This window comes from Lagenorhynchus albirostris, chromosome 1, assembly GCF_949774975.1.
Source record: "Lagenorhynchus albirostris chromosome 1, mLagAlb1.1, whole genome shotgun sequence".
Classification (NCBI taxonomy): domain Eukaryota; kingdom Metazoa; phylum Chordata; class Mammalia; order Artiodactyla; family Delphinidae; genus Lagenorhynchus; species Lagenorhynchus albirostris.
In genome coordinates this window covers 186,540,472-186,560,499 of record NC_083095.1, presented here as the reverse complement: position 1 = coordinate 186,560,499, position 20,028 = coordinate 186,540,472, and the positions used below count along the sequence as shown (strand labels likewise).

General features: G+C 37.9%; 1 protein-coding gene across 1 annotated transcript; it reads right to left on the bottom strand.

The window, feature by feature from the left end:
• Nucleotides 1–15,551: 15,551 nt before the first annotated feature.
• On the bottom strand, nucleotides 15,552–15,890 carry LOC132528858 (small nuclear ribonucleoprotein Sm D1-like). The gene has a single exon (XM_060165003.1). It carries the CDS (start codon nucleotides 15,888–15,890, stop codon nucleotides 15,552–15,554), a length of 339 nt encoding a protein of 112 aa, XP_060020986.1.
• Nucleotides 15,891–20,028: the final 4,138 nt, after the last annotated feature.

The following is a 20,028-nucleotide window of genomic DNA, read 5'->3' as shown; positions in this document are numbered from 1 at the left end:
GAAGAGAGAAAGAAAAGGGATTCCAGGCAGAGGAGACAGGCACGTACAAATATCTTGAAACTGGTTGGAGTATGATGCTTAAGAGAGACTGAGAGACCAGGGCTGAGAAAGCCCGGGATGGTGGTATGAGCTGAACCTTCTCAGAAAGGGAGGGAGGGGCTGGAATTTATAGAACCTATAAATTGTGTCAAGGAAGGTTTTTATCTTAAAAGCAATATAGACTATTGAAGAGATTTAAGCAAAATTTAAAATGTGACTTTGCCTGCAGAGAGGAAGATGAATTCATTAATTGAAGCAGAGTTGGACCAGTCCAGGACCAGTTAACCCACTGTGAAGAAAACTCTAGAATCCAGTTGTGAGCAGATGCTAGCTTAGGTTAGGATAGTGGTAATCCTTAAGAAAAGTGGATGGATTGTAGAGGCACAAAGGTATATGTGTTGATTTTGAGTTCTTTGTATCAAGCAATTAATGTTCATCATTTATTTTAAACTTTATCTTCAGTAAATGATTAACTTCCCCAAAACAAGACTCCTCTTTCTCTATTTTCTCCAGCTTTATCTTCCTTTGCTGTCACTTTCTCCACACAGTGGAACGCAGCTTAACTTTGGAGGGGAAAAAAGGCCTAAACCAGACCTTTCAACTCTGATGCTTCTTTTCAGTTGAACAGTGCAGTTTTTTTTTTTCCTTTCCTTTTCTGGTGTTGGTGGAGTAGCTATGGGGTAGTAAGAGGTAGAGGGATGGATGGACGTGTTTGGAATATGGCCAAGACATCTTTATCTTTAAGAAGTCCTGAGAAATCTGGCTATTATACATCCTGATCGAGTCTCATAATGTTTTCCAAGCAAATGAAACCACTTTGTAAAAAGCAGAAGCATCTTCTCACCAGGAAAGGGGCCATGTGCAAGAGGAGGAGGTGTAAATGGAGAGAAGCCGCCAGCCCTTTCAGAAAGCTGCATGATGTAACAGCCCCACTACACGGCCTCATTTGTGCTGGAAAATTTTAAGTAGAGAAATATAATCCTGTCCCATTAGCATAGCAACAAGTATGTTCTCAGTATAATAAACGTGGTTCCAACATGGCGTTCAGCCCCATTTTGCACGCCCTTCTGTCTCACCTTTCGGTGCCAATGCCACTGAAGTCCTCATGGAAAGACAGCCTTTGAAAGAACCCTGCTGGCTTTTTGGCTGCCTGTTGGCAACAGAGGAGACGGGGAGGACAGGAGTGTACATTTGTAAAGTTCCACTTGCTTATCTTACTCAGGAACAGCATTTTATCCTTTCAAGCTCATCCCCCAGCCACTGTAATTAGGCTTTCCAGAAACAGTCTTGCAGCTGTCTTGACATCACAATAGCGTTTTGAAAAGCTTGGACAGTTACCAGTTCATCAACCTGGCAAGATGTTGCAGCAGACTCAAAGATTTCACTGGATCTTGGTGGCTGCCATTAGTTCCCAGAAAGGAAATAGAAACATTTTTATAACAATATGCAAAGAAGTCATTCAGGAGCGGACTTACTGTGTCCGAACTTTTGTCTTCAAACCTAGCAACAAGTCTTTTCAGATTGAATCATTTACTTACGGGGGGTATAAATGAGCGTGGAGTTCTTTCATTGATGAAGAGGCAAGGGAAAAAGGTAATTGGAGAAAGAGGGAGGGTGGGAAAGAGAGATACATGGGCAAAGAGAGTGGAGAAGAAAGGCAAGAGGCAGAGAAGTGTCTTGAGCTGTAAGCTTCCTGAGGTCAAGATTCAAGTTTTCAGCGTTCTTCTTTTAAACATGATGGTACATACAATCATGTTGATACTGTTGGGGTACCTACCCCAACTGAGCATCAGTGATTTTGCAGTCAGACCAAAAATCTCTATCATGTATCAAGATCTTCTTCTTTTTTATTTTTTTAAATTGAAGTATAGCTGATTTACAATGTTGTGTTAGTTATTGCTGTACAGCAGTGACTCAGTTATACATCTATATATATACATTCTTTTTCATATTCATTTCCACTATGGTTTATCACAGGATATTGAATATAGCTCCCTGTGCTATAGAGCAGGTCCTTGTTGTTTATCCATTCTATATATACAGGTTGCATCTGCTTATCCCAAACTCCCAATTCATCCGTCTCCCACCCCCCTCCCCCTTGGCATCCACCAGGCTATTCTCTATGTCTGTGATTCTGTTTCTGTTTCGTAGATAGGTTCATTTGTGTCATATTTTTTTTTTTTACTTTTTTTTTTTTTTTTTTTTTGCAGTACGTGGGCCTCTCACTGTTGTGGCCGTTGCGGAGCACAGGCTCTGGACGCGCAGGCTCAGCGGCCATGGCTCACGGGCCCAGCCGATCTTCCCAGACCGGGGCACGAACCCGTGTCCCCTGCATCGGCAGGCGGACTCTCAACCACTGCGCCACCAGGGAAGCCCTGTGTCATATTTTAAATTTCACACATAAGTGATATAATATGGTATTTGTCTTTCTCTTTCTGACTTCATTTAGCATGATAATATCTAGTTGCATCCATGTTGCTACAAATGGAAAATTTTTATTCTTTTTTATGACTGAGTAGTATTCCATTATATATATATATATACACACACACACACACACACACACACACACACACACACACACACCACATCTTCTTTATCCATTCATCTGTTGATGGACATTTAGGTTGTTTCCATGTCTTGGCTATTGTGAATAGTGCTGCTGTGAACATAGGGCTGTATGTATCTTTTTGAATTATAATTTTGTCTGGATATATGCCCAGGGGTGGGATTGCTGGATCATATGGTAATTCTATTTTTAGTTTTCTGAGGAACCTCCACACTGTTCCACAGTGGCTGCAGCAACTTACATTCCCACCAACAGTGTAGGAGGGTTCCTTTTTCTCCACACCCTCTCCAGCATTCGTTACTTGTAGACTTTTTAATGATGGCCATTCTGTCTAGGTCTTCTAGAATGAGAGAATCTTGAATTCAACAACACCAGAATTGTCTGCTGTAGGTCTTCAGGTGCCTTTTCTCTTAGGTGGAGTTGAGTTGTCCAATAAAATTTCCAGTGATGGTGGAAATGTTCTATCCCCTGCCATCAAAGAATTTGAAATGCGGCTAGTACGATTAAGGAACTGAAACTTAAAATGTTTAAATTTTAATTTAGCTACATATGGCTAGTGGCTTACCATAGCAGATAGGGCAGTGGAGAGCTGAAGTTACACACTGGAGGTGTTTATGTACTGTCACATCCTAAGGGCGGAAGGGACAAGCACCCACCCCCACCCAAGATTAGAGGGGAGATATTCTGGAATCATTAACGGAACCCTCTGAAATGAACCTCAAACTCTCAAATGATAGAGAAAGGCATTTGAGGGACAGAATAAAACCTTATGCCCTTGGGCTAGAGCCATGCCCATTACCCTTTAGGCTTTGACTCCATTTCTTTGTCAAAATCTAGTCATTGCCAGTATTTCTAGCATCACTGCAGAAGGAGAAAGAATAACTTCTGCTTTTGATTTATACCTGCAGGACCAGCACAGTGCTGAGTCGCTAGTTCAGAGATGCTTACTAAATAGATTCAACATTAGGTTCTAAAAGGGAATCTTCAAATTTACTTATAATGTGACTGTTATGGAATGTGACTTCCCAATGCTGGGAGTGGAGAAAGAATATTTTTCTCCTCTAATTGCAAATGTGTGATCGCTTTAAAAAATACTTTTGCTTGTAGGTGACACCTTCCACTTGAGCCATAAGCAGGGTTATCTATGTTCTTCAGATTCCTCCTGTTGTCATTGTCTCACTGAGGCATTAGTGAATAGGACAGGAGCTATTTGGGGGTAGATTTGCCCCCTGGTACTTGTGCTCTGCCTGTGTACCTCAGTAAAAGTGGCATGTAGGCAAAAGAGAGAGGCAGCATTTGGCCCAGTGATTCCACTGCAGCTGCTAAAACAGAAATGCCAATGCAAAACTGAGCCACTAATTGGAAATGGAATAAACTAAAGAAATCTTGGTTCAAATGGCAGCTATATTTTTTCAAGAGAAGGTTTCAGTTGAAATGCCAAAAGAGACAGTTAGCCAAAACATTTGTCTATGGAAATTTCTCTTCTCTATTTTATTCAGATATACAGCTGGGTGCTAAGCAAAGCACTTCTTGAGAACACATGTCATGGATAAACCAAGATGTTTATTTTCCTAAGTAGCAGATCAGATTGAACTGGCAACAGATAGTTCAGTTAGCATGGCTGCTAATAGGCTGACCCCTGCAGGCTACAATAAATGAAATCCACACGTTGGAACTGAGCTCCTAGGAAGCCCACATCAAAGTTAAGGTTGTTAGTGAGGCACCTGTAGCAGATTCTCAGTTTTTATGAAGCGTCAGGATGAGAAAGTGTCAGGTTAAGAACTCATGTGCACGTGCTGTACAACTGCCATTTACTTAATACATTTTGCATGGTATTCTTCCATGGCTCTTACACAGGGGCTAAGTTATACATTCTTCTTTGGTTTTAGTGTCAGGAAAATGCCTTCTTCTTCTGTTGAGCTGGTATAATTCCTGATATCAGTCATTAAAACAACACATCTAACCTTCATGTCCCTTTTGCCCTGGATTCCTGAAAACTAAGAGCTGAATTCACTGTTCAAGTACATTATTGTCCCCGGCTTCTATTTCTCTACCCCTACGTGGTTAAGAGCAAGCTCCGAAGATACTGGTAGTCAAGGGGGAATTTAGCTCTCTCCTTGCTGACTAATTTTGAACAAGTCACTTTTCTTACTGAGCCCTAATTTACTTATCTGTAAAGTGGGGTCATAAATTTTATTTCTTAGGTGTTTTGCTATAGTGGTGACTCAGAGTAAACACTCAAAAATGCTAATTATTGAATTTTAAATTATTCTTTTGACCTGCAACATATTTGGAAGCAAATGACATTAGTGAGATAATCAAAACGTAGTTTGAGGGTAATTATTGAAAGGACTGAACCAAAATGGGTATATTGACATTGCTTTTTCTTTGTTGACAGTTCCTTCCAAAGGTAAAATTTACATACAGTGAAATGTACAAATCTTAGGTGTTCAAGTCAATGAATTTTGACAAATGTACGTACTCAGGTAGCCTGTAACCCTATTAAGATACAGAGCATTTCCATCACCCAGGAAATTCCCCTTGGGCCTTTTCCAGTCAACTCCTTCTCACTTGGAGACAAAACTTTCCTGAATCATTTCACTATAGACTTCTTTTGCCTGTTTTGGAACTCCACGTAAATGGCATCCTACACTGCGTCCTCTTTTGTGTCTTGCGTCTTTTGCTCAATGTGTGTCTTGAGAGTCATCCCTGTGGTTGAGGATATAAATAGTTCTCTCCCTTTTAATGCTAAATACCTCCTGCTGTATGAAGATACCACAACCTGTTTATTCATGCTCCTGTTGATGGATATTTGACTGTTTTCAACTTCTGGCTACCATGAATAGAGCTGCTGTGAACATTCTTGTACAAGCCCTTTTGTAGTCATATGTTTTCATCATTCCTGGAAAAAGACGCAAACATAGAATCACTGTGTCAAGTGATTGTATCATTTTACATTTCCACCAGCAAGGTATGAGTGTTCTTCACCTAGACTGGGTGTTACCAGTCTTTTTAAAAACAACACACACACACACACAGCTATATTTAAAATAGATAACCAACAAGGAACTAATGTTAAAAACAAAAACAGGGGCTTCCCTGGTGGCGCAGTGGTTGAGAGTCCGCCTGCCGATGCGGGGGACACGGGTTCGTGCCGCGGTCCGGGAAGATCCCACATGCTGCGGAGCGGCTGGGCCCGTGAGCCATGGCCGCTGAGCCTGCGCGTCCGGAGCCTGTGCTCCACAACAGGAGAGGCCACAACAGTGAGAGGCCCACGTACCGCAAAAAACAACAACAACAACAACAAAAAGCAAACCAACCAACAAACAAAAAAACACACTTGTATTATTGAAAGAAAATTTATGTATTTTTACATTTTTTAAAATAAACATTTAATTTTGGAATAATTTTAGATTTACAGAATTATTTCAGATAGTGCAGACTTTCCATTTATCTGGTACCAAGTCTCCTCTACTACTAACATCATACGTTAGTATGATACATTTGCTACAGTTAATGAATCAATATTGATACATTATTATTAAGTAAACTAAAGCCCATACTTTATTCAGATTTCCTCAGTCTTTTCCTAATGTCCATTTTTTGTTCTAGAATCCCATCTAGGGTTCTGCATGATATCTATTAGGCATAATTCTTTAGGCTTGTCTTGGCTGTGACAGTTTCTCTGACTTTCCTTGTGTTTGATGCCCTTCACAGTTTTTAGAAGTACTGGTATTCTGTAGGAGGTCCTTCATTTGGGATTTGTCTGATGTTTTTCTCATGATTAGGCTGGAGTCATGTGTTTTGGGGAAGAAAGTCACCCGGAAGTAGAATGCCATTCTCATCACATCATATAAAGAATACATACTGTCATTATGACTTATCACTGTTGAGGTTAACCTTGAGCACCTGGCTTCAAATAGGGTTGATCTAGTTTTTCCACTGTAAAGTTAACTCACTTCTTTTCCCCTTTCTGTACTATACTCTGGAGGGAAGGCACCATGCACAGGCCACGCTTTAGGAATGGGAATGTTGTACCTCCATAAATGTGAAGTAGGTACCTGATTTATTTTGGACTCTTCTCCACTGGTGATTTGTCTATTATCTCTTATTTACTTATTTAATCATTTATATCAGTATGGATACATAGATATTTATTTTATATTTTGGGTTATAATCCAATACTAATATTTTTTTCTGAATTGTTCCAGCTTTGGCCATTGGGAGTGCTTTCAGTTAGCTCTTGGGATACCTCCATCATATTGTTGGATGTGCAATTTTTTTTTAAAGCATTTCGTTACTTTTTGGTGCTACAACATGCTCCAGGGTAAGTCCTAGAATCAGCCATTTTCCCAAGGAGCCCTGGTTCCTTTTACTGGAGACTGGTATTTAGAAACTAAGAAATGCCTGCTAGGTGTGCTCATTGTTGCTGGGTATTCTTACTTCTCAGCTGACAGAGCAAGGAAATATGTGTGTATGTGTACTAAGCTATGTTTGTACACGTATCTAAAAATATTTCTGTATGCAGCCGTCTGTGTCTGTATTAAGTTAAACCTGAGTTCATACTGATGTCTCTAATCCATCATCACATGGATCATTCTAGCCTAGACCCCTTGCTTATCTGTAACTTCCTACTGCAATAGTGAGAAGCCTGGCTTCCAATACCTGGTATCCATTAATTTTTTTTCTTTTACAAATGCCATTGGTGTTATATTTAAGCATTTATTACCAACTCTAATGTCATGTAGATTTTCTGCCATGTTCTCTTCCAGAGGTTTCACAGTTTGGCATTTTACTTTAGGTGTATGATCCATTTTGAGTTAATTATATGTAAGGTATAAGATTCTTTTTTTTTGTTTTTTTGCATATGGACATTCATATGGACTAGTTGTTCTAGTATCTTTGTTGAAAAGATTATTCCTTTGATCATTTTTCAAAATTCAGCTGTGTTTGTGTGAGTCTGTTTATGGACTCTTTATTCTATTGTAAGTATCTGTATATATATTCTTTCACCAATACAACACTGTATTGATGACTGACTTACAAACTTGTAATAATCTTCAAATCAAGTATTGTGAGTCTTCCAGCTTCATTCTTCTTAAGTATTAACGTTGGCTATGCTAAGTCCTCGACATTCCAAGTGTACTTTAGAATTAATTTGTTGATGTCTACAAATGAGCCTCCTAATGGGGATAAAGTTGAATTTATAAATCAAGTTGGGAAAAACAGACATGTTTACAATACTGTTTCTTTCGATCTGAAAACAAAATCATCTATTTGTTTAGATTATTTTATCTCTTCAGAGTTTTACAGTTTCCTGCTTATCGATCTTATATGTATTTTGTTAGATTCGTACCTAAATATTTCATTTGGGGGACTACTATAAATGGTACTGTGTTTTTATTTCAAATTCCAATTAATTGTTGCAGGTATATAGGAAAGCCACTGAGTTTTGTATATTAACCTTGTATCCTGAACCCTTGTTGTAATCACTTATTAATTCCAGGAGATTTTTTTTTTCATTGTTGATTCTTTGGATTTTTTGTATAAACAATTATGTTATCTGTGACCAGAGATCATTTTATTTATTCCTTCCCAATCTGTGTATATCTTATGCTTTATTGAATTAGATAGGGCTTCTAGTACAGTGCTGAATAGGAGTGGTGAGAGGAGGCCATCTTACCTTTAGGTTTGATGTCAGCTGTTCAATTTTTTTAGATGTTCTCTATCAAGTTGAGGAAGTTCCTCTGTATTCCTAGTTTGCTGAGAAGTTTTATTGTGAATGGGTATTGGATTTTGTCACATGCTTTTTCTGTGTCAATTGACATCGTATAATTTTTCTTGTTTAGTCTGTTGATGTGGTGGGTTACATTGATTGACTTAATTGAGCTAGCCTTGCATACCAAGAATAAACCACACTTGGCCATGGTCTATAATTCTTTTTATACAGTGTTGGATTCTGTTTGCTAATATTTTGTGAGAATTTTTGTGTCCATGTTCATGAGAGATATTGGTTTGTAGTTTTCCTTTCTTGTCAGATGTTTTTGTCTGGTTTTGGTATTAGGGAAATGCTAGCCTCATAGAATAGGTTAAGAACTGTATCTTCTGCTTCTGTTTTTCCTGAAAATATCATGGAGAAGTGGTATAATTTCTTACATAAATATTTGGTAGAATTCACCAGTGAATCCGTTTGGGCCTGGTCCTTTATTTTTTTGAAGGTTATGCATTATTGATTCAATTTCTTTAATAGGTATAGGGATATTCAGATTATCTCTTTCTCCTTGTATGTTTTGGAAGTTTGCATCTCTCAAGAAATTGGTCCATTTCATCTAAATTATCAAATTTGTGGGCATTGAGTTTTTTTCATACTTTTCTCTGTTATCCTTCTAATGTCCATGGGATCAGTAGTCATGGCCCCTCTTTCAATTCTAATTTACCTATTCTCTTTCTTTGTCTGTTAGCCTAGCTAGAATTTTACCAATTTTACTGATCATTTCAATGAACCAGGTTTTAGTTTTATTGAGTGTATCTATTGTTTTCCCTTTTTCAGTTTCATTGCTTTATGCTCTAATTTTCATTACTACTGTTATTCAGTTTGCTTTATGTTCAGATTGCTTTTCTTTCTCTAGTTTCCCAAGGTGGAAGTTTAGGTTATTGATTTTAGGTTGTTCTTCTTTTTAAACATATGCATTTAACGCTGTACATTTTCTTCTAAGCACTGCTTTTGCTAATCCCACAAATTTGGTAATTTGCATTTAATTTCTATTTAGCTCAAGATACTTAAATTACTTTCAAGACTTCTTTGATCCATGTGTTATTTTGAGGTGTGTTCTTTAATTTCCAAATATTTGGGGGATTTTCCAGTTATTTTCCATTATGGATTTCTAGTTTAATTCCACTGTGATCTGAGAACATCATTTGTATAATTTCTATTTTTTAAATTTGGTAAAGTGCGTTCTCTGGCCTAGAATGTAGTCTGTCTTTGTGATAGTTACATGTAAACTTGAGAAGAATGTTCATTCAGCTTTTTTCTTTTTTTTAGTTTGCTTACTCTTTATTTATTTACCTTGTGATATAACTGACATATGACATTGTTTGTTTCAGGTGTCCAACATAATGATTTGATATTTGTATATAGAGCAGAATGGTCACCACAATAAGTCAGATTGCCTTTTTTGAAAGGAGTATTCTAAAATTTTCATTTAGTCCACGTTGGTTGATAGTGTTGTTCAGGTCAACTATATCCTCATTGATTTTCTCCCTATTTAATCTCTCAGTTACTGACAGGAGATTTTGAAGTCTGCAACTGTAATACTAACTATGTCTATTTCTTCTTTCACTTCTATCAGTTTTTGTTTCATATATTTTGATGCTTTTTTTTTTTTTTTTTTTGGCCGTACGCAGGCCTCTCACTGCTGTGGCCTCTCCCGTTGCGGAGCACAGGCTCCGGACGCGCAGGCTCAGCGGCCATGGCTCACGGGCCCAACCGCTCCGCGGCATGTGGGATCTTCCCGGACCGGGGCACGAACCTGTGTCCCCTGCATCGGCAGGCGGACTCTCAACCACTGCGCCACCAGGGAAGCCCTGTAGGAGCTTTTTATATGATCATATTTTATCTCCTTTTTGAGCATATCAATCATACTTTGTTTTTAATGGTTTCCCTAGATTTAAAAAATATCAATATTTAATTTTAACCAATGTTAGATCACTTTCAAATGACACTGTTCTGTTTCAAATGTAGTGCAGATACCTTATAATAGAGCATTCCTAATTCCACTCTCCTGTTTCTTATGACATGGTTGTCATTCGTTCCACTTATCACTATGCTATAATAACCCAATACGTAATTACCATTACTACTTTAAACAGTTATCTTTTATATCAATTAATAGTAAGAAAAGTCAAAATTTTACTTTACCTTTATTCCTTCTCTGATGCTCATTTCTTATGTATATCCAAATTTGTGGTATATATAATTTTCCTTCTATGTGAAGAAAATGCTTTCTGATTTCTTTCAAGGCAGGCCTGATGGTGATGAATTCCCCATTTTTCATTGTTTGAAAAGTTAATTTATTTAAACTAAAAAAACAAGTTCACCCATTTCTGCTATGCCCCACTCTCTGCCATCAAATTGTTCTCTGTATCTATGAGCTTGGTGTTTTTCTTCCTCCCTCCCTCCCTTCCTCCTTTCCTTCCTTCCCTCCCTCCTTCCTTTCTCCCTTCCTTCCTTCCTTTCTCCCTCCCTTCCATCCCTCCTTCCTTCCTTTCTCCCTCCCTTCCGTCCCTCCTTCCTTCCTTCCTCCCTTCCTTCCTTCCTTCCCTTCTTCCTCTCTTTCTTTCTTTTCTTGCTTCCACATATAAGAATGGTCATATGGTATTTGTCTTTCTTGTTCTGATTTACTTTACTTAGCATAGTGTCCTCAAATTCCATCCATGTTGTTACAAATGGCAAGATGCAATTCTTTTTTATGGCTGAAAAATATTTTCAGTGTGTATGTTCTGTGTGTGTGTGTGTGTGTGTGTGTGTGTGTATCACATTTTTATCCATTCATCCATTGATAGACACTTAGGTTGTTTTCTTATCTTGGTTATTGCCAATAATGTTGCAGCACACATGGGAGTGCATATATCTTTTCATATTGGTATTTTCATTTTCTTGAGATGAATACCCAGAAGTGTAATAGCTGAATCATATGTTCTATTTTTAATTTGGGGGGGAACCTCCATAGTTTTTTCATAGTGGTTGTACCAGTTTACATTCCCACCAGCAATGCACAAGGGTTCCCTTTTCTCCACATCCCTGCCAATACTGGTTATTTCTTGTCTTTTTGATAATAACCATTCTAACAGGTATGGAGTGATATCTCATTGTGGTTTGATTTGCATTTTCCTTGTGATTAACGATGTTGAACACTTCTTTTTTTAATGTACCTGTTGGCCATCTATGTTTTCTTTGGAAAAATGTCTATTCACATCTACTATACAATCTTTTTTTAATCTTTATTTATTTATTTGTTTATTTATTTATGGCTGCGGTGGTTCTTCATTGCGGTGAGCAGGGGCTACTCTTTGTTGCAGTGCACGGGCTTCTAATTGTGGTGGCTTCTTTTGTTGTGGAACACGGGTTCTAGGCGTGCAGACTTCAGTAGTTGTGGCACATGGCCTCAGTAGTTGTGACTCGCGGGCTTTAGAGCTCAGGCTCAGTAGTTGTGGTGCATGGGCTTAGTTGCCCCATGGCATGTGGGATCTCCCTGGACCAGGGCTCGAAATTGTGTCCCCTGCATTGGCAGGCGGATTCTTAACCACTGTGGCACCAGGTAAGTCCCTACTATACAATCTTTATTCAGATTGTTTTTTTCCTTTTCTTATTGAGTTGTATGTTTTGTACATTTTGCATATTTTGGATATTACCCCTTATCAGATATATGATTTGCAAATATTTTCTCCCATTCATTAGGTTGCCTTTTCATTTTGTTGATGGTTTCCTTTGCCGTACAGAAGCATTTTAGTTTAATGTAGTTCCAGTTTTTGATTTTTGCTTTTGTTGCTTTTGGTGTCAGATTTTTAAAAATCATTGCCAAAACCTATGTCAAGGAGCTTACTGCCTATATTTTCTTCTAGGAGTTTTATAGATTCTGGTCTTATATTCATGTCTTTGAGTTAGTTTTTTGTGTATGGTGTAAGATAGTTGTCCAATTTCATTATTTTGCACGGGACTGTGTAGTTTTCCCAACACCGTATGTTGAAGAGACTGTCCTTCCTTTATTGTATATTCTTGGCTCCTCTGTTATAAATTAATCGGGTTTATTTATGGACTCTCGATTCTGTTCCGTTGATCTTTGTGTTTGTTTGTATGCCAGTACCATATTGGGTTTTTTGTTTGTTTTTATATTCTTTTGTTGTTTTATTTTGAATGTCTCTAGAAATGTCTGCTGTTGGTTTAAGATAGAAAATTCTTCCTTAACATGATGAGGAAAGTCCATTTTAGGTTTTCAGGAATGAGTGTTGTGTTATTAAATGTTATTCTGATATCTATTATAGAAGATCATGTGTATTTTGACTGCTGGGCATATTAATACATTTCAAAATACTAAGCCATCCTTGCTTAACCAATCTAATTATAGTAGATTAAAACATGTGAAATATAATTTCTCTATTATTTCATTTACAGTTTTCTATTTAAACTCACAATAAATTTCTTTAAACAAATCCCCAAATTTCACAAATAAAATCTTAAGCTTTAAAAGATATATCAGATTGGGAATTCCCCGGTGGTCCAGTGGTTAGGACTTCATGCTTTCACTGCTGAGGGCCTGGGTTCGATCCCTCGTTGGGGAACTAAGATCTCACAAGCTGAGTGGTGCAGCCAGAAAAAAAAAAAAAGAAAACCACCAAAAAACATAAAAACAGAAGGCATTACTGCTTCTTACAATACCACACACCTGGTGAAGCCTCCCCTGGAAAACCAGAGGGAACAATACAATAAGGAAAGTTCTGCTGTCCAACAGGCCAGCTTCACTGCAAACCCAATTACTTCAAACAGGAAGAGACACAGCCCTACCCCTGGACAGGAAGGCGATGCCTACTTTGCTATCCAGCAGGAAGAAAATGTCTCTCTTCCCAAGGGCAGCCCAGCCAATCAGAAACTGTAGTCACCCAACCAATGAGAAGCCTCTTCCTGAAAAGGACTCTGCTTGTTATTGCCCCTCCCTAGGTCCCTACCCACATGCCCTATAAAAGCAAGCTCCCCTTCCTGGTTCTCTGGATTTGCCTATGGCCTGCCATAGTCTGTATTTGCCAAATTGCAATTCTTCTGGCTCTTCTCAAATAAATTCACTTTAGCTGATAAAATAACTGCTTATTATTAAAGTTGACAAACTCAGTCTAGTACCCACTAGGGTTTAGCCTTACACTTAAACTGTGTTGCTAGACTGGTTTCACACTACAAACTTCTAGACATTAAAATTCACAAAATAAGATACAGTTAAGGGACTTCCCTGGTGGTCCAGTGGTTAGGACTCCATGCCCTCACTGCAGAGGGCACAGGTTCAACCCATGGTCGGAGAACTAAGACCCCGAGGCACGGTTAAACATCGTTTGTTACTGGCATTTGACTTAAAATCGATAGGAGCCTCCACTGCTTTTAAAACAGACAGGATAATACAAAGTATTCTTTATCAGAGTATTCACAATTTGCAATTAAGTATCAGTGTATATCTAACTCTGTTTCCCTTTTAGCCTATAAGCTCCAGGAGGGTAGGAGTCAACTTATGTTTGTCTACTCACTACTTAGGCTTTTCTGTTTGTCCCCTTCAAACCTCTCCACCTTGACGCATCACTGTGTTCTCTTTCCTTGTGCTTGCGTTCAATTAATAGGAGCTCCAACAAAGATGGAAAAGAATGCAATACACATATACACACACCACACACAAGTGCTCTTGCTATCTCAATTTACATTCACTTCCCTCCAAGGCCTAAACTTCCTTTTTCGATAACAATCTTTGCAGAACGTTTCCTTCTCATTAAACAAAGAAAGAAACAAACCCACATACATGATTAAATGAAAATACAGATCTAGTTCAATCCTCAGTTAGGTTTTTTTCCTTAGTATATAAACAAAGAGTAGTAAGCTTTATAAGAAACGATATACTGAGAAATATTTCTCTCTAAATCTAATCAATTAAAACAATTAAAACAATCCTTATTAATGATCAGAAAGAATCCAGTTTTTGGCAAAGAAGTAGGTCTTCTTCCTTTTGTTCTTAAAGGACTACTTGTAAAAGTATTTGATTAAGAATCCACCTGCCAATGCAAGGGACATGGGTTCGAGCCCTGGTCCAGGAAGATCCCACATGCCGTGGAGCAACCAAGCCCATGTGCCACAACTACTGAGCCTGAGCTCTAGAGCCCGTGAACCACAACTACTGAGCCCATGTGCCACAACTACTGAAGCCCGTGCGCCTAGAGCCCGTGCTCTGCAACAAGAGAAGCCACTGCAGTGAGAAGCCCACTCACCACAACAGAGAGTAGCCCCTGCTTGCTGCAACTAGAGAAAGCCCACGCACGGCAACGAAGACCCAACGCAGCCAAAAATAAAATAAATTAAAAAACAAAAAAACCCCGCTATATTCTGTTAAGAACCTATTAAAAATGTAAAACAGGGACTTGCCTGGCAGTCCAGTGGTTCAGATGCCTCAATTCAAATGCAGGGGGTGTGGGTTCAATCCCTAGTCGGGGAACTAGGATCCCACATGCCCTGTGGCGTGGCCAAAAAATAAAGTAAAATAAAACCAAAAGAACCATTAACAATGATGACAAAATCCATGACTCCTTAATTTAGATGATCATCCCCTTTTACTAAGAACCTAAGTCTCCATGGAATAAAACTCAGGAAAGAAGAATCAATTTTACACCTCATTCCATAGGACTTTAGTTTCTGAAGTACCAGAAATAACTTATTTCACTTGTAGGAAGGTTCCACAGAACGGAGTCAAGGTAAAACAATAAAACGCGTAGTCAGTACATGTGAAGTAAAAAGGTGTATATTCTACATATATTCATAAAAGAAATATTTAGTTCAAAAAATTAAAAGCCTGATCTAAGACTGGAATTATTCTGGGACTGCCTGGTAGTAATGCTTAGCTCTTACTGTGTTTGTATCATGAATATATATATGAACTATTAAAACTTAATATGATATAGTCCATAGACAACTCTGTCCTACATTTATGTTTATTAAAAACTGCCACAAACAAACAAAGCCTGTACAAAAAGCAGCCAGGGCATTGATCACTTTGAAATCATAATCTTGAGAGACACAATTTGCTTAGGACTCCACCATCTTCTAACTTAGCCATGTAGTCTTCCTCTGCCACGTCTTCTTCTTCTTCGTCTGTGATAAACAAACAAAACTACTTTGAAATGGTAGTCTTGAGAGATATTATCACCTAGGACCACCTCTTCCTCTGCCTTGGCCTCTTCCTCGGCCTCTTCCTGCAACAGCTTCCCTTTTCTTAGACTTCACCTTTGGTTCAACATCCACGAGAAGTGTATCCAGAGGTAAGCTGTCTGGCAGAATAAAATACTGAATGTTATTTCTGCAAATACTCAGTGTTTCCAGCTGTACAGGTTCTCTGTTCTTCAGGGTCATTTTCACAGCTTTAAGATGTGTATTCATGCTTACATCTACACCTGTGATTGTTCCATGGACCTGTGTTCTACTCTTTAATTCAGTGGTTACAATTTCATGACCCAATTTCATCAAAAATCTCATGAGCTTCATCCTAGCGGCGCCGTCACCCTTTTGATCCAATAGTGCACAAAACCCAACAACCAAGCACCGACCGGCTGCGAGTATGAATGGCCCATATTGTTTTAACTACTGTAGCTTTGTAATGTAGTTTGAAACCAGAGCACATGAAGTCTCCAGCTTTGCTCTTATTTCTCAAGATTGTTCTGGTTATTTAGGGACTTTTGTGATTTCATACAAATTTTAGGACTGTTTATTCTCCTTCACTTTTGAAGGATACTTTCACTAGAATTCTACTTTTTTTTTTCTTTTAAGACTTTTAGTATTTCACTCCACTTTCTTCTCACTTGCATGGTTTCTGATAAGAAATCTTCTGTAAATCTTATCTGTTCCAAACATTTCCTTCTCTCTCTTTCCATTTTTATACTTCTTATTGATTCAAACTGTGAGTTTATATATCTAATGCTATTGAATTTTTGGAATATAAATCTAGTTGTCAAATTTTATTACTGACATTGTATTAAAACTTATCCACAATTATTTGGATGTACCTCTACAATTTTACAGGTTACATTTTTCATCTTCAATTCTTTTATACCATGACTTATAAGTTTTTTATTTGGATTGAGCTCTTGGTCAGCTGAAATTCAGTTCACTAGGTATTTCAGGAAGAGTTCATGGTTGGTATAATTTCTAGGTTCTTCAGTGGCCAAGAATATCTTTTTTTGCCTTCATATATAATCACCAACTGACTTGACCATGAAATTCTCGTACTCAGGTTCCCTTCAAAACTATGTAGACTTTGCCCTGTGACTTTTGTTGTTTAGTGGTACAAAGAAGTTTGTGGTCTGCTAAAATATTTTGCCTTGGTAAATATCTTTTTTCCTTCCTAAATGGTTTTAATAATTTTTATCCTTGAAATTCAAAAATTTTATCAAGGTATGTCTAGATGTTTGTCTCATTTCATAAATTTTGTTACTAATTCTTGACCTCTTTCAATTTTAATAGTCATGTGTTTCTTCCAGTCAGAAAGTTCTTTTTATTATGAAATATTTAAAATACATGGAAGAGTGAATAAAATCTTTATAATGCATGTCCCTATATTTACCACTCAGTTTTAGTAAATCATATTAGTCTGCCACATATGCCACAATAATTTCTAATAAACTAAATTTTACAGCTGTAGTTGAAACTTCTTGAGCAACCTTCCACTACCCCAATTCTCCTTTTAAACCTACATGTAAATGCTTTTCTAATTTTTGTGTCCATCTTTCTTACACATTTCTCTATACTGTTACATACATGAATTCAAAAAACATATTACTTTGCATCTTTTCATTTTAAATGCTATGGAATCATATTGTATCTATATTTCTAAATCTTACATTTTGCAGTCTACATTATGTTTTCGAGACTTTGCTATGGTGGTAGCTGCAGCTTTCTTTGGTTCATTTTATTGTGCTGCCTCATTCTGTTATGTAAATATATCACAATTAATTTATCCATTTTTATGTTGATGGACATTTAGGTAGTTTCCAAATGTCCACAAATATAAATCATGCTGCAATGAATATTCATTCACATGTCTTCTGTGAGAGTTTCTCTAGGTTTTGTACCAAGAAGTGTAGTTCCTTGCAGCAGGCATGATGACCTTCAACAGTAATATTATTAAGGAGGTAGTGCTTACATAGTTCTTACTGTGTGCTAGACACTCTTCTATATACTTAACTGATACAGACTCATTTAACCTTTCAGAATAACTCTATGAGGTAGGTACTATTCACTACCCACATTTTAGGATTAAAGTACAAGTCACAGTAATTTTAAGTGACTTGTCCAAGGTCACACAGATGCAAGTAATAGAACCAGGGTTTGAACTCAGGTAATCTTGTCCAGAGTCTGCATATTTAACCGCTGTGATACACTGGACGAAAAGTGTTTTGTTTCTTCTTGATTCCGCTTTAAGAAGTCATATTTTATTTAGGAATTTGTCTAACTTTTCAAATTTTTCACATAATGTTTTTCATTATATGTTCTTATCTCTATCACCTCTGCTCTATGTATATGTCTATTTTTGTATCTCCAATGTTATTTATTATGCCTCTTCTCTTCTTTGAACATATGAAATATAATTATATTTTAATGTCCTTGTAGAAAATTCTAACATCTGCATCAGTTCTGGGTTGGTTTCTATTTATTAATTTTTCTCATTGCAGGTCATAATTTCTTGACTCTTTCATACTTGATAATATTTAATTGGATGCAAACATTGAGATTTTTATTTTGTTAGGAGTTGATATTTTGCATTCCTATAAATAGTTTTGTACATTGATCTGGGATGCAGTTAAGTAGACTTGCTGGAAGTGTAAATGTGAATCCAGCTCCATGTGAGAGCAGCCAATGGTTATAGCTTCTCAGAAGAAACTTCCCTCTTGCCTTTGGAGGTATGTCAGTGACAGATTTTCTTGTTTTCCTTATAAAGAATTTTTTCCCTAGCCCAATTTATTTGAATGAAAGGAGGGGAAACACTTTCATCCAGCGTTCCTAGCTTTATGTAGAGGTCTCAAGGTCAGGTACCTTCCCTGCAAGTGTTCAATGCCACATCTCCCATTTCATTGGACGTTCATCCCTGAATTTATTAAATTGTATTTTGACGTTTGCTCCTAGAGTATTATTGGTTTCCTTTATCATTCTGGTTTAATGATCAAGGATTTCATTTTTTTAATCCTTGGGTTATTTTTTTCTTACATTGTTGAGAATGCCACACTGCAACTTTAAATATTATTGTCAGAATTTTTTTTTGACATTTTGGTGTTTTCCAGTTGGAATATATTTTGAGAAGATTTTAACCATTGAACTATCAGGAGTGATTGCCCTGTCTTACCAATTTTTATTTATTTAAACTTTTGGCTTAGTTTTCTTTTAGTCTCTTTAGGACAGCAGATAACTTTTTTGCTTTTAAATCTATCCTGAAAAATCTGTCTTTTTTTTTTTTTTTTTTTTTGTGGTACGCAGGCCTCTCACTGTTGTGGCCTCTCCCGTTGCGGAGCACAGGCTCCGGACGCATAGGCTCAACGGCCATGGCTCACGGGCCCAGCCGCTCCGTGGCATGTGGGATCTTCCTGGACCGGGGCATGAAGCCGTGTCCCCTGCATCGGCAGGCGGACTCTCAACCACTGCGCCACCAGGGAAGCCCGAAAATCTCTGTCTTTAAGCAGATTAATTGATCCATTTATGTTACTGTTGTTACTGATGTGTTTAGACCCTTTTCTTTATTTTATCAGGGATCTTCTGATGATCCCAGTCAGTTACAGCTGCCAAGATTTTGAATTCTCTTCTTGACAGATTATGTCCTGGCATGAGAATCCCAAAGTTCCCAGGTAGCTGCTGTAGTTTAAAGCTCAGTGAGATTCTTGCTGTCACTCCTATGAAAAGCAGGGCTTCCCTTTGGGAATCTGTTCCACAACATCTGCAGAGGCCAGAGTTGTATGGACAGAGAGCCCAAATTCTCAAGTGGGTCACTGGAAGTTATGCTACCCTAAATTACTTCTCCTTCCATCCCTTTGTTTCTTGACCCATGTTTTCTACCTACTGGGGATATAGAATCATACAGTAACCATTGATTTAGAGTATATACTGCATCCTGGAGAATGGTACCCCTCTTAACAGCGTATTGTCTCCAAAATGACATGCTGTTCTCTCAACACATCACTCTCTTAAGACAATAGCTTCAGTGCCTTCAGAGCAGGTACTGTCCATCTTTGGCTTGTGTCACATAGTGAGCCAACCCATTTGCTTTTTCTTCCTCCTGCCTATGAGTCCTATCAGTTAGTCATAAAATCCCCCATGTGCACTGGGCAGCTGGTAAATTGCACTCAGCCTGAGACTTCCTGTAGTGAGCCTGTCTTCTCACTAGAATGTAAGCTCCAGTAAAGAGGGGTGTGTTTGGTTCATTGCTGTATCCCCAATTATTTCAACAGTGCCAGTTCAATAAATATGGATTGAAAGAATGAATGTTCTCCTTCTCAAATGGAGTACGTTTGTTTCCCTTTACTCTTCAGGAGCTGAACTCTCAACTTCCACCTAGAACCTGCTTACCACTTCATAGTTCTACTCCATTTAGCGTTCATTTTGATATTTATCTAGCTTTTTCAGTTCCACCTATATCTTT

Excerpts from the sequence above, each read along its gene's own strand:
- LOC132528858 (XM_060165003.1), bottom strand. The coding sequence starts at position 15,890 with ATGAAGCTCATGAGATTTTTGATGAAATTGGGTCATGAAATTGTAACC.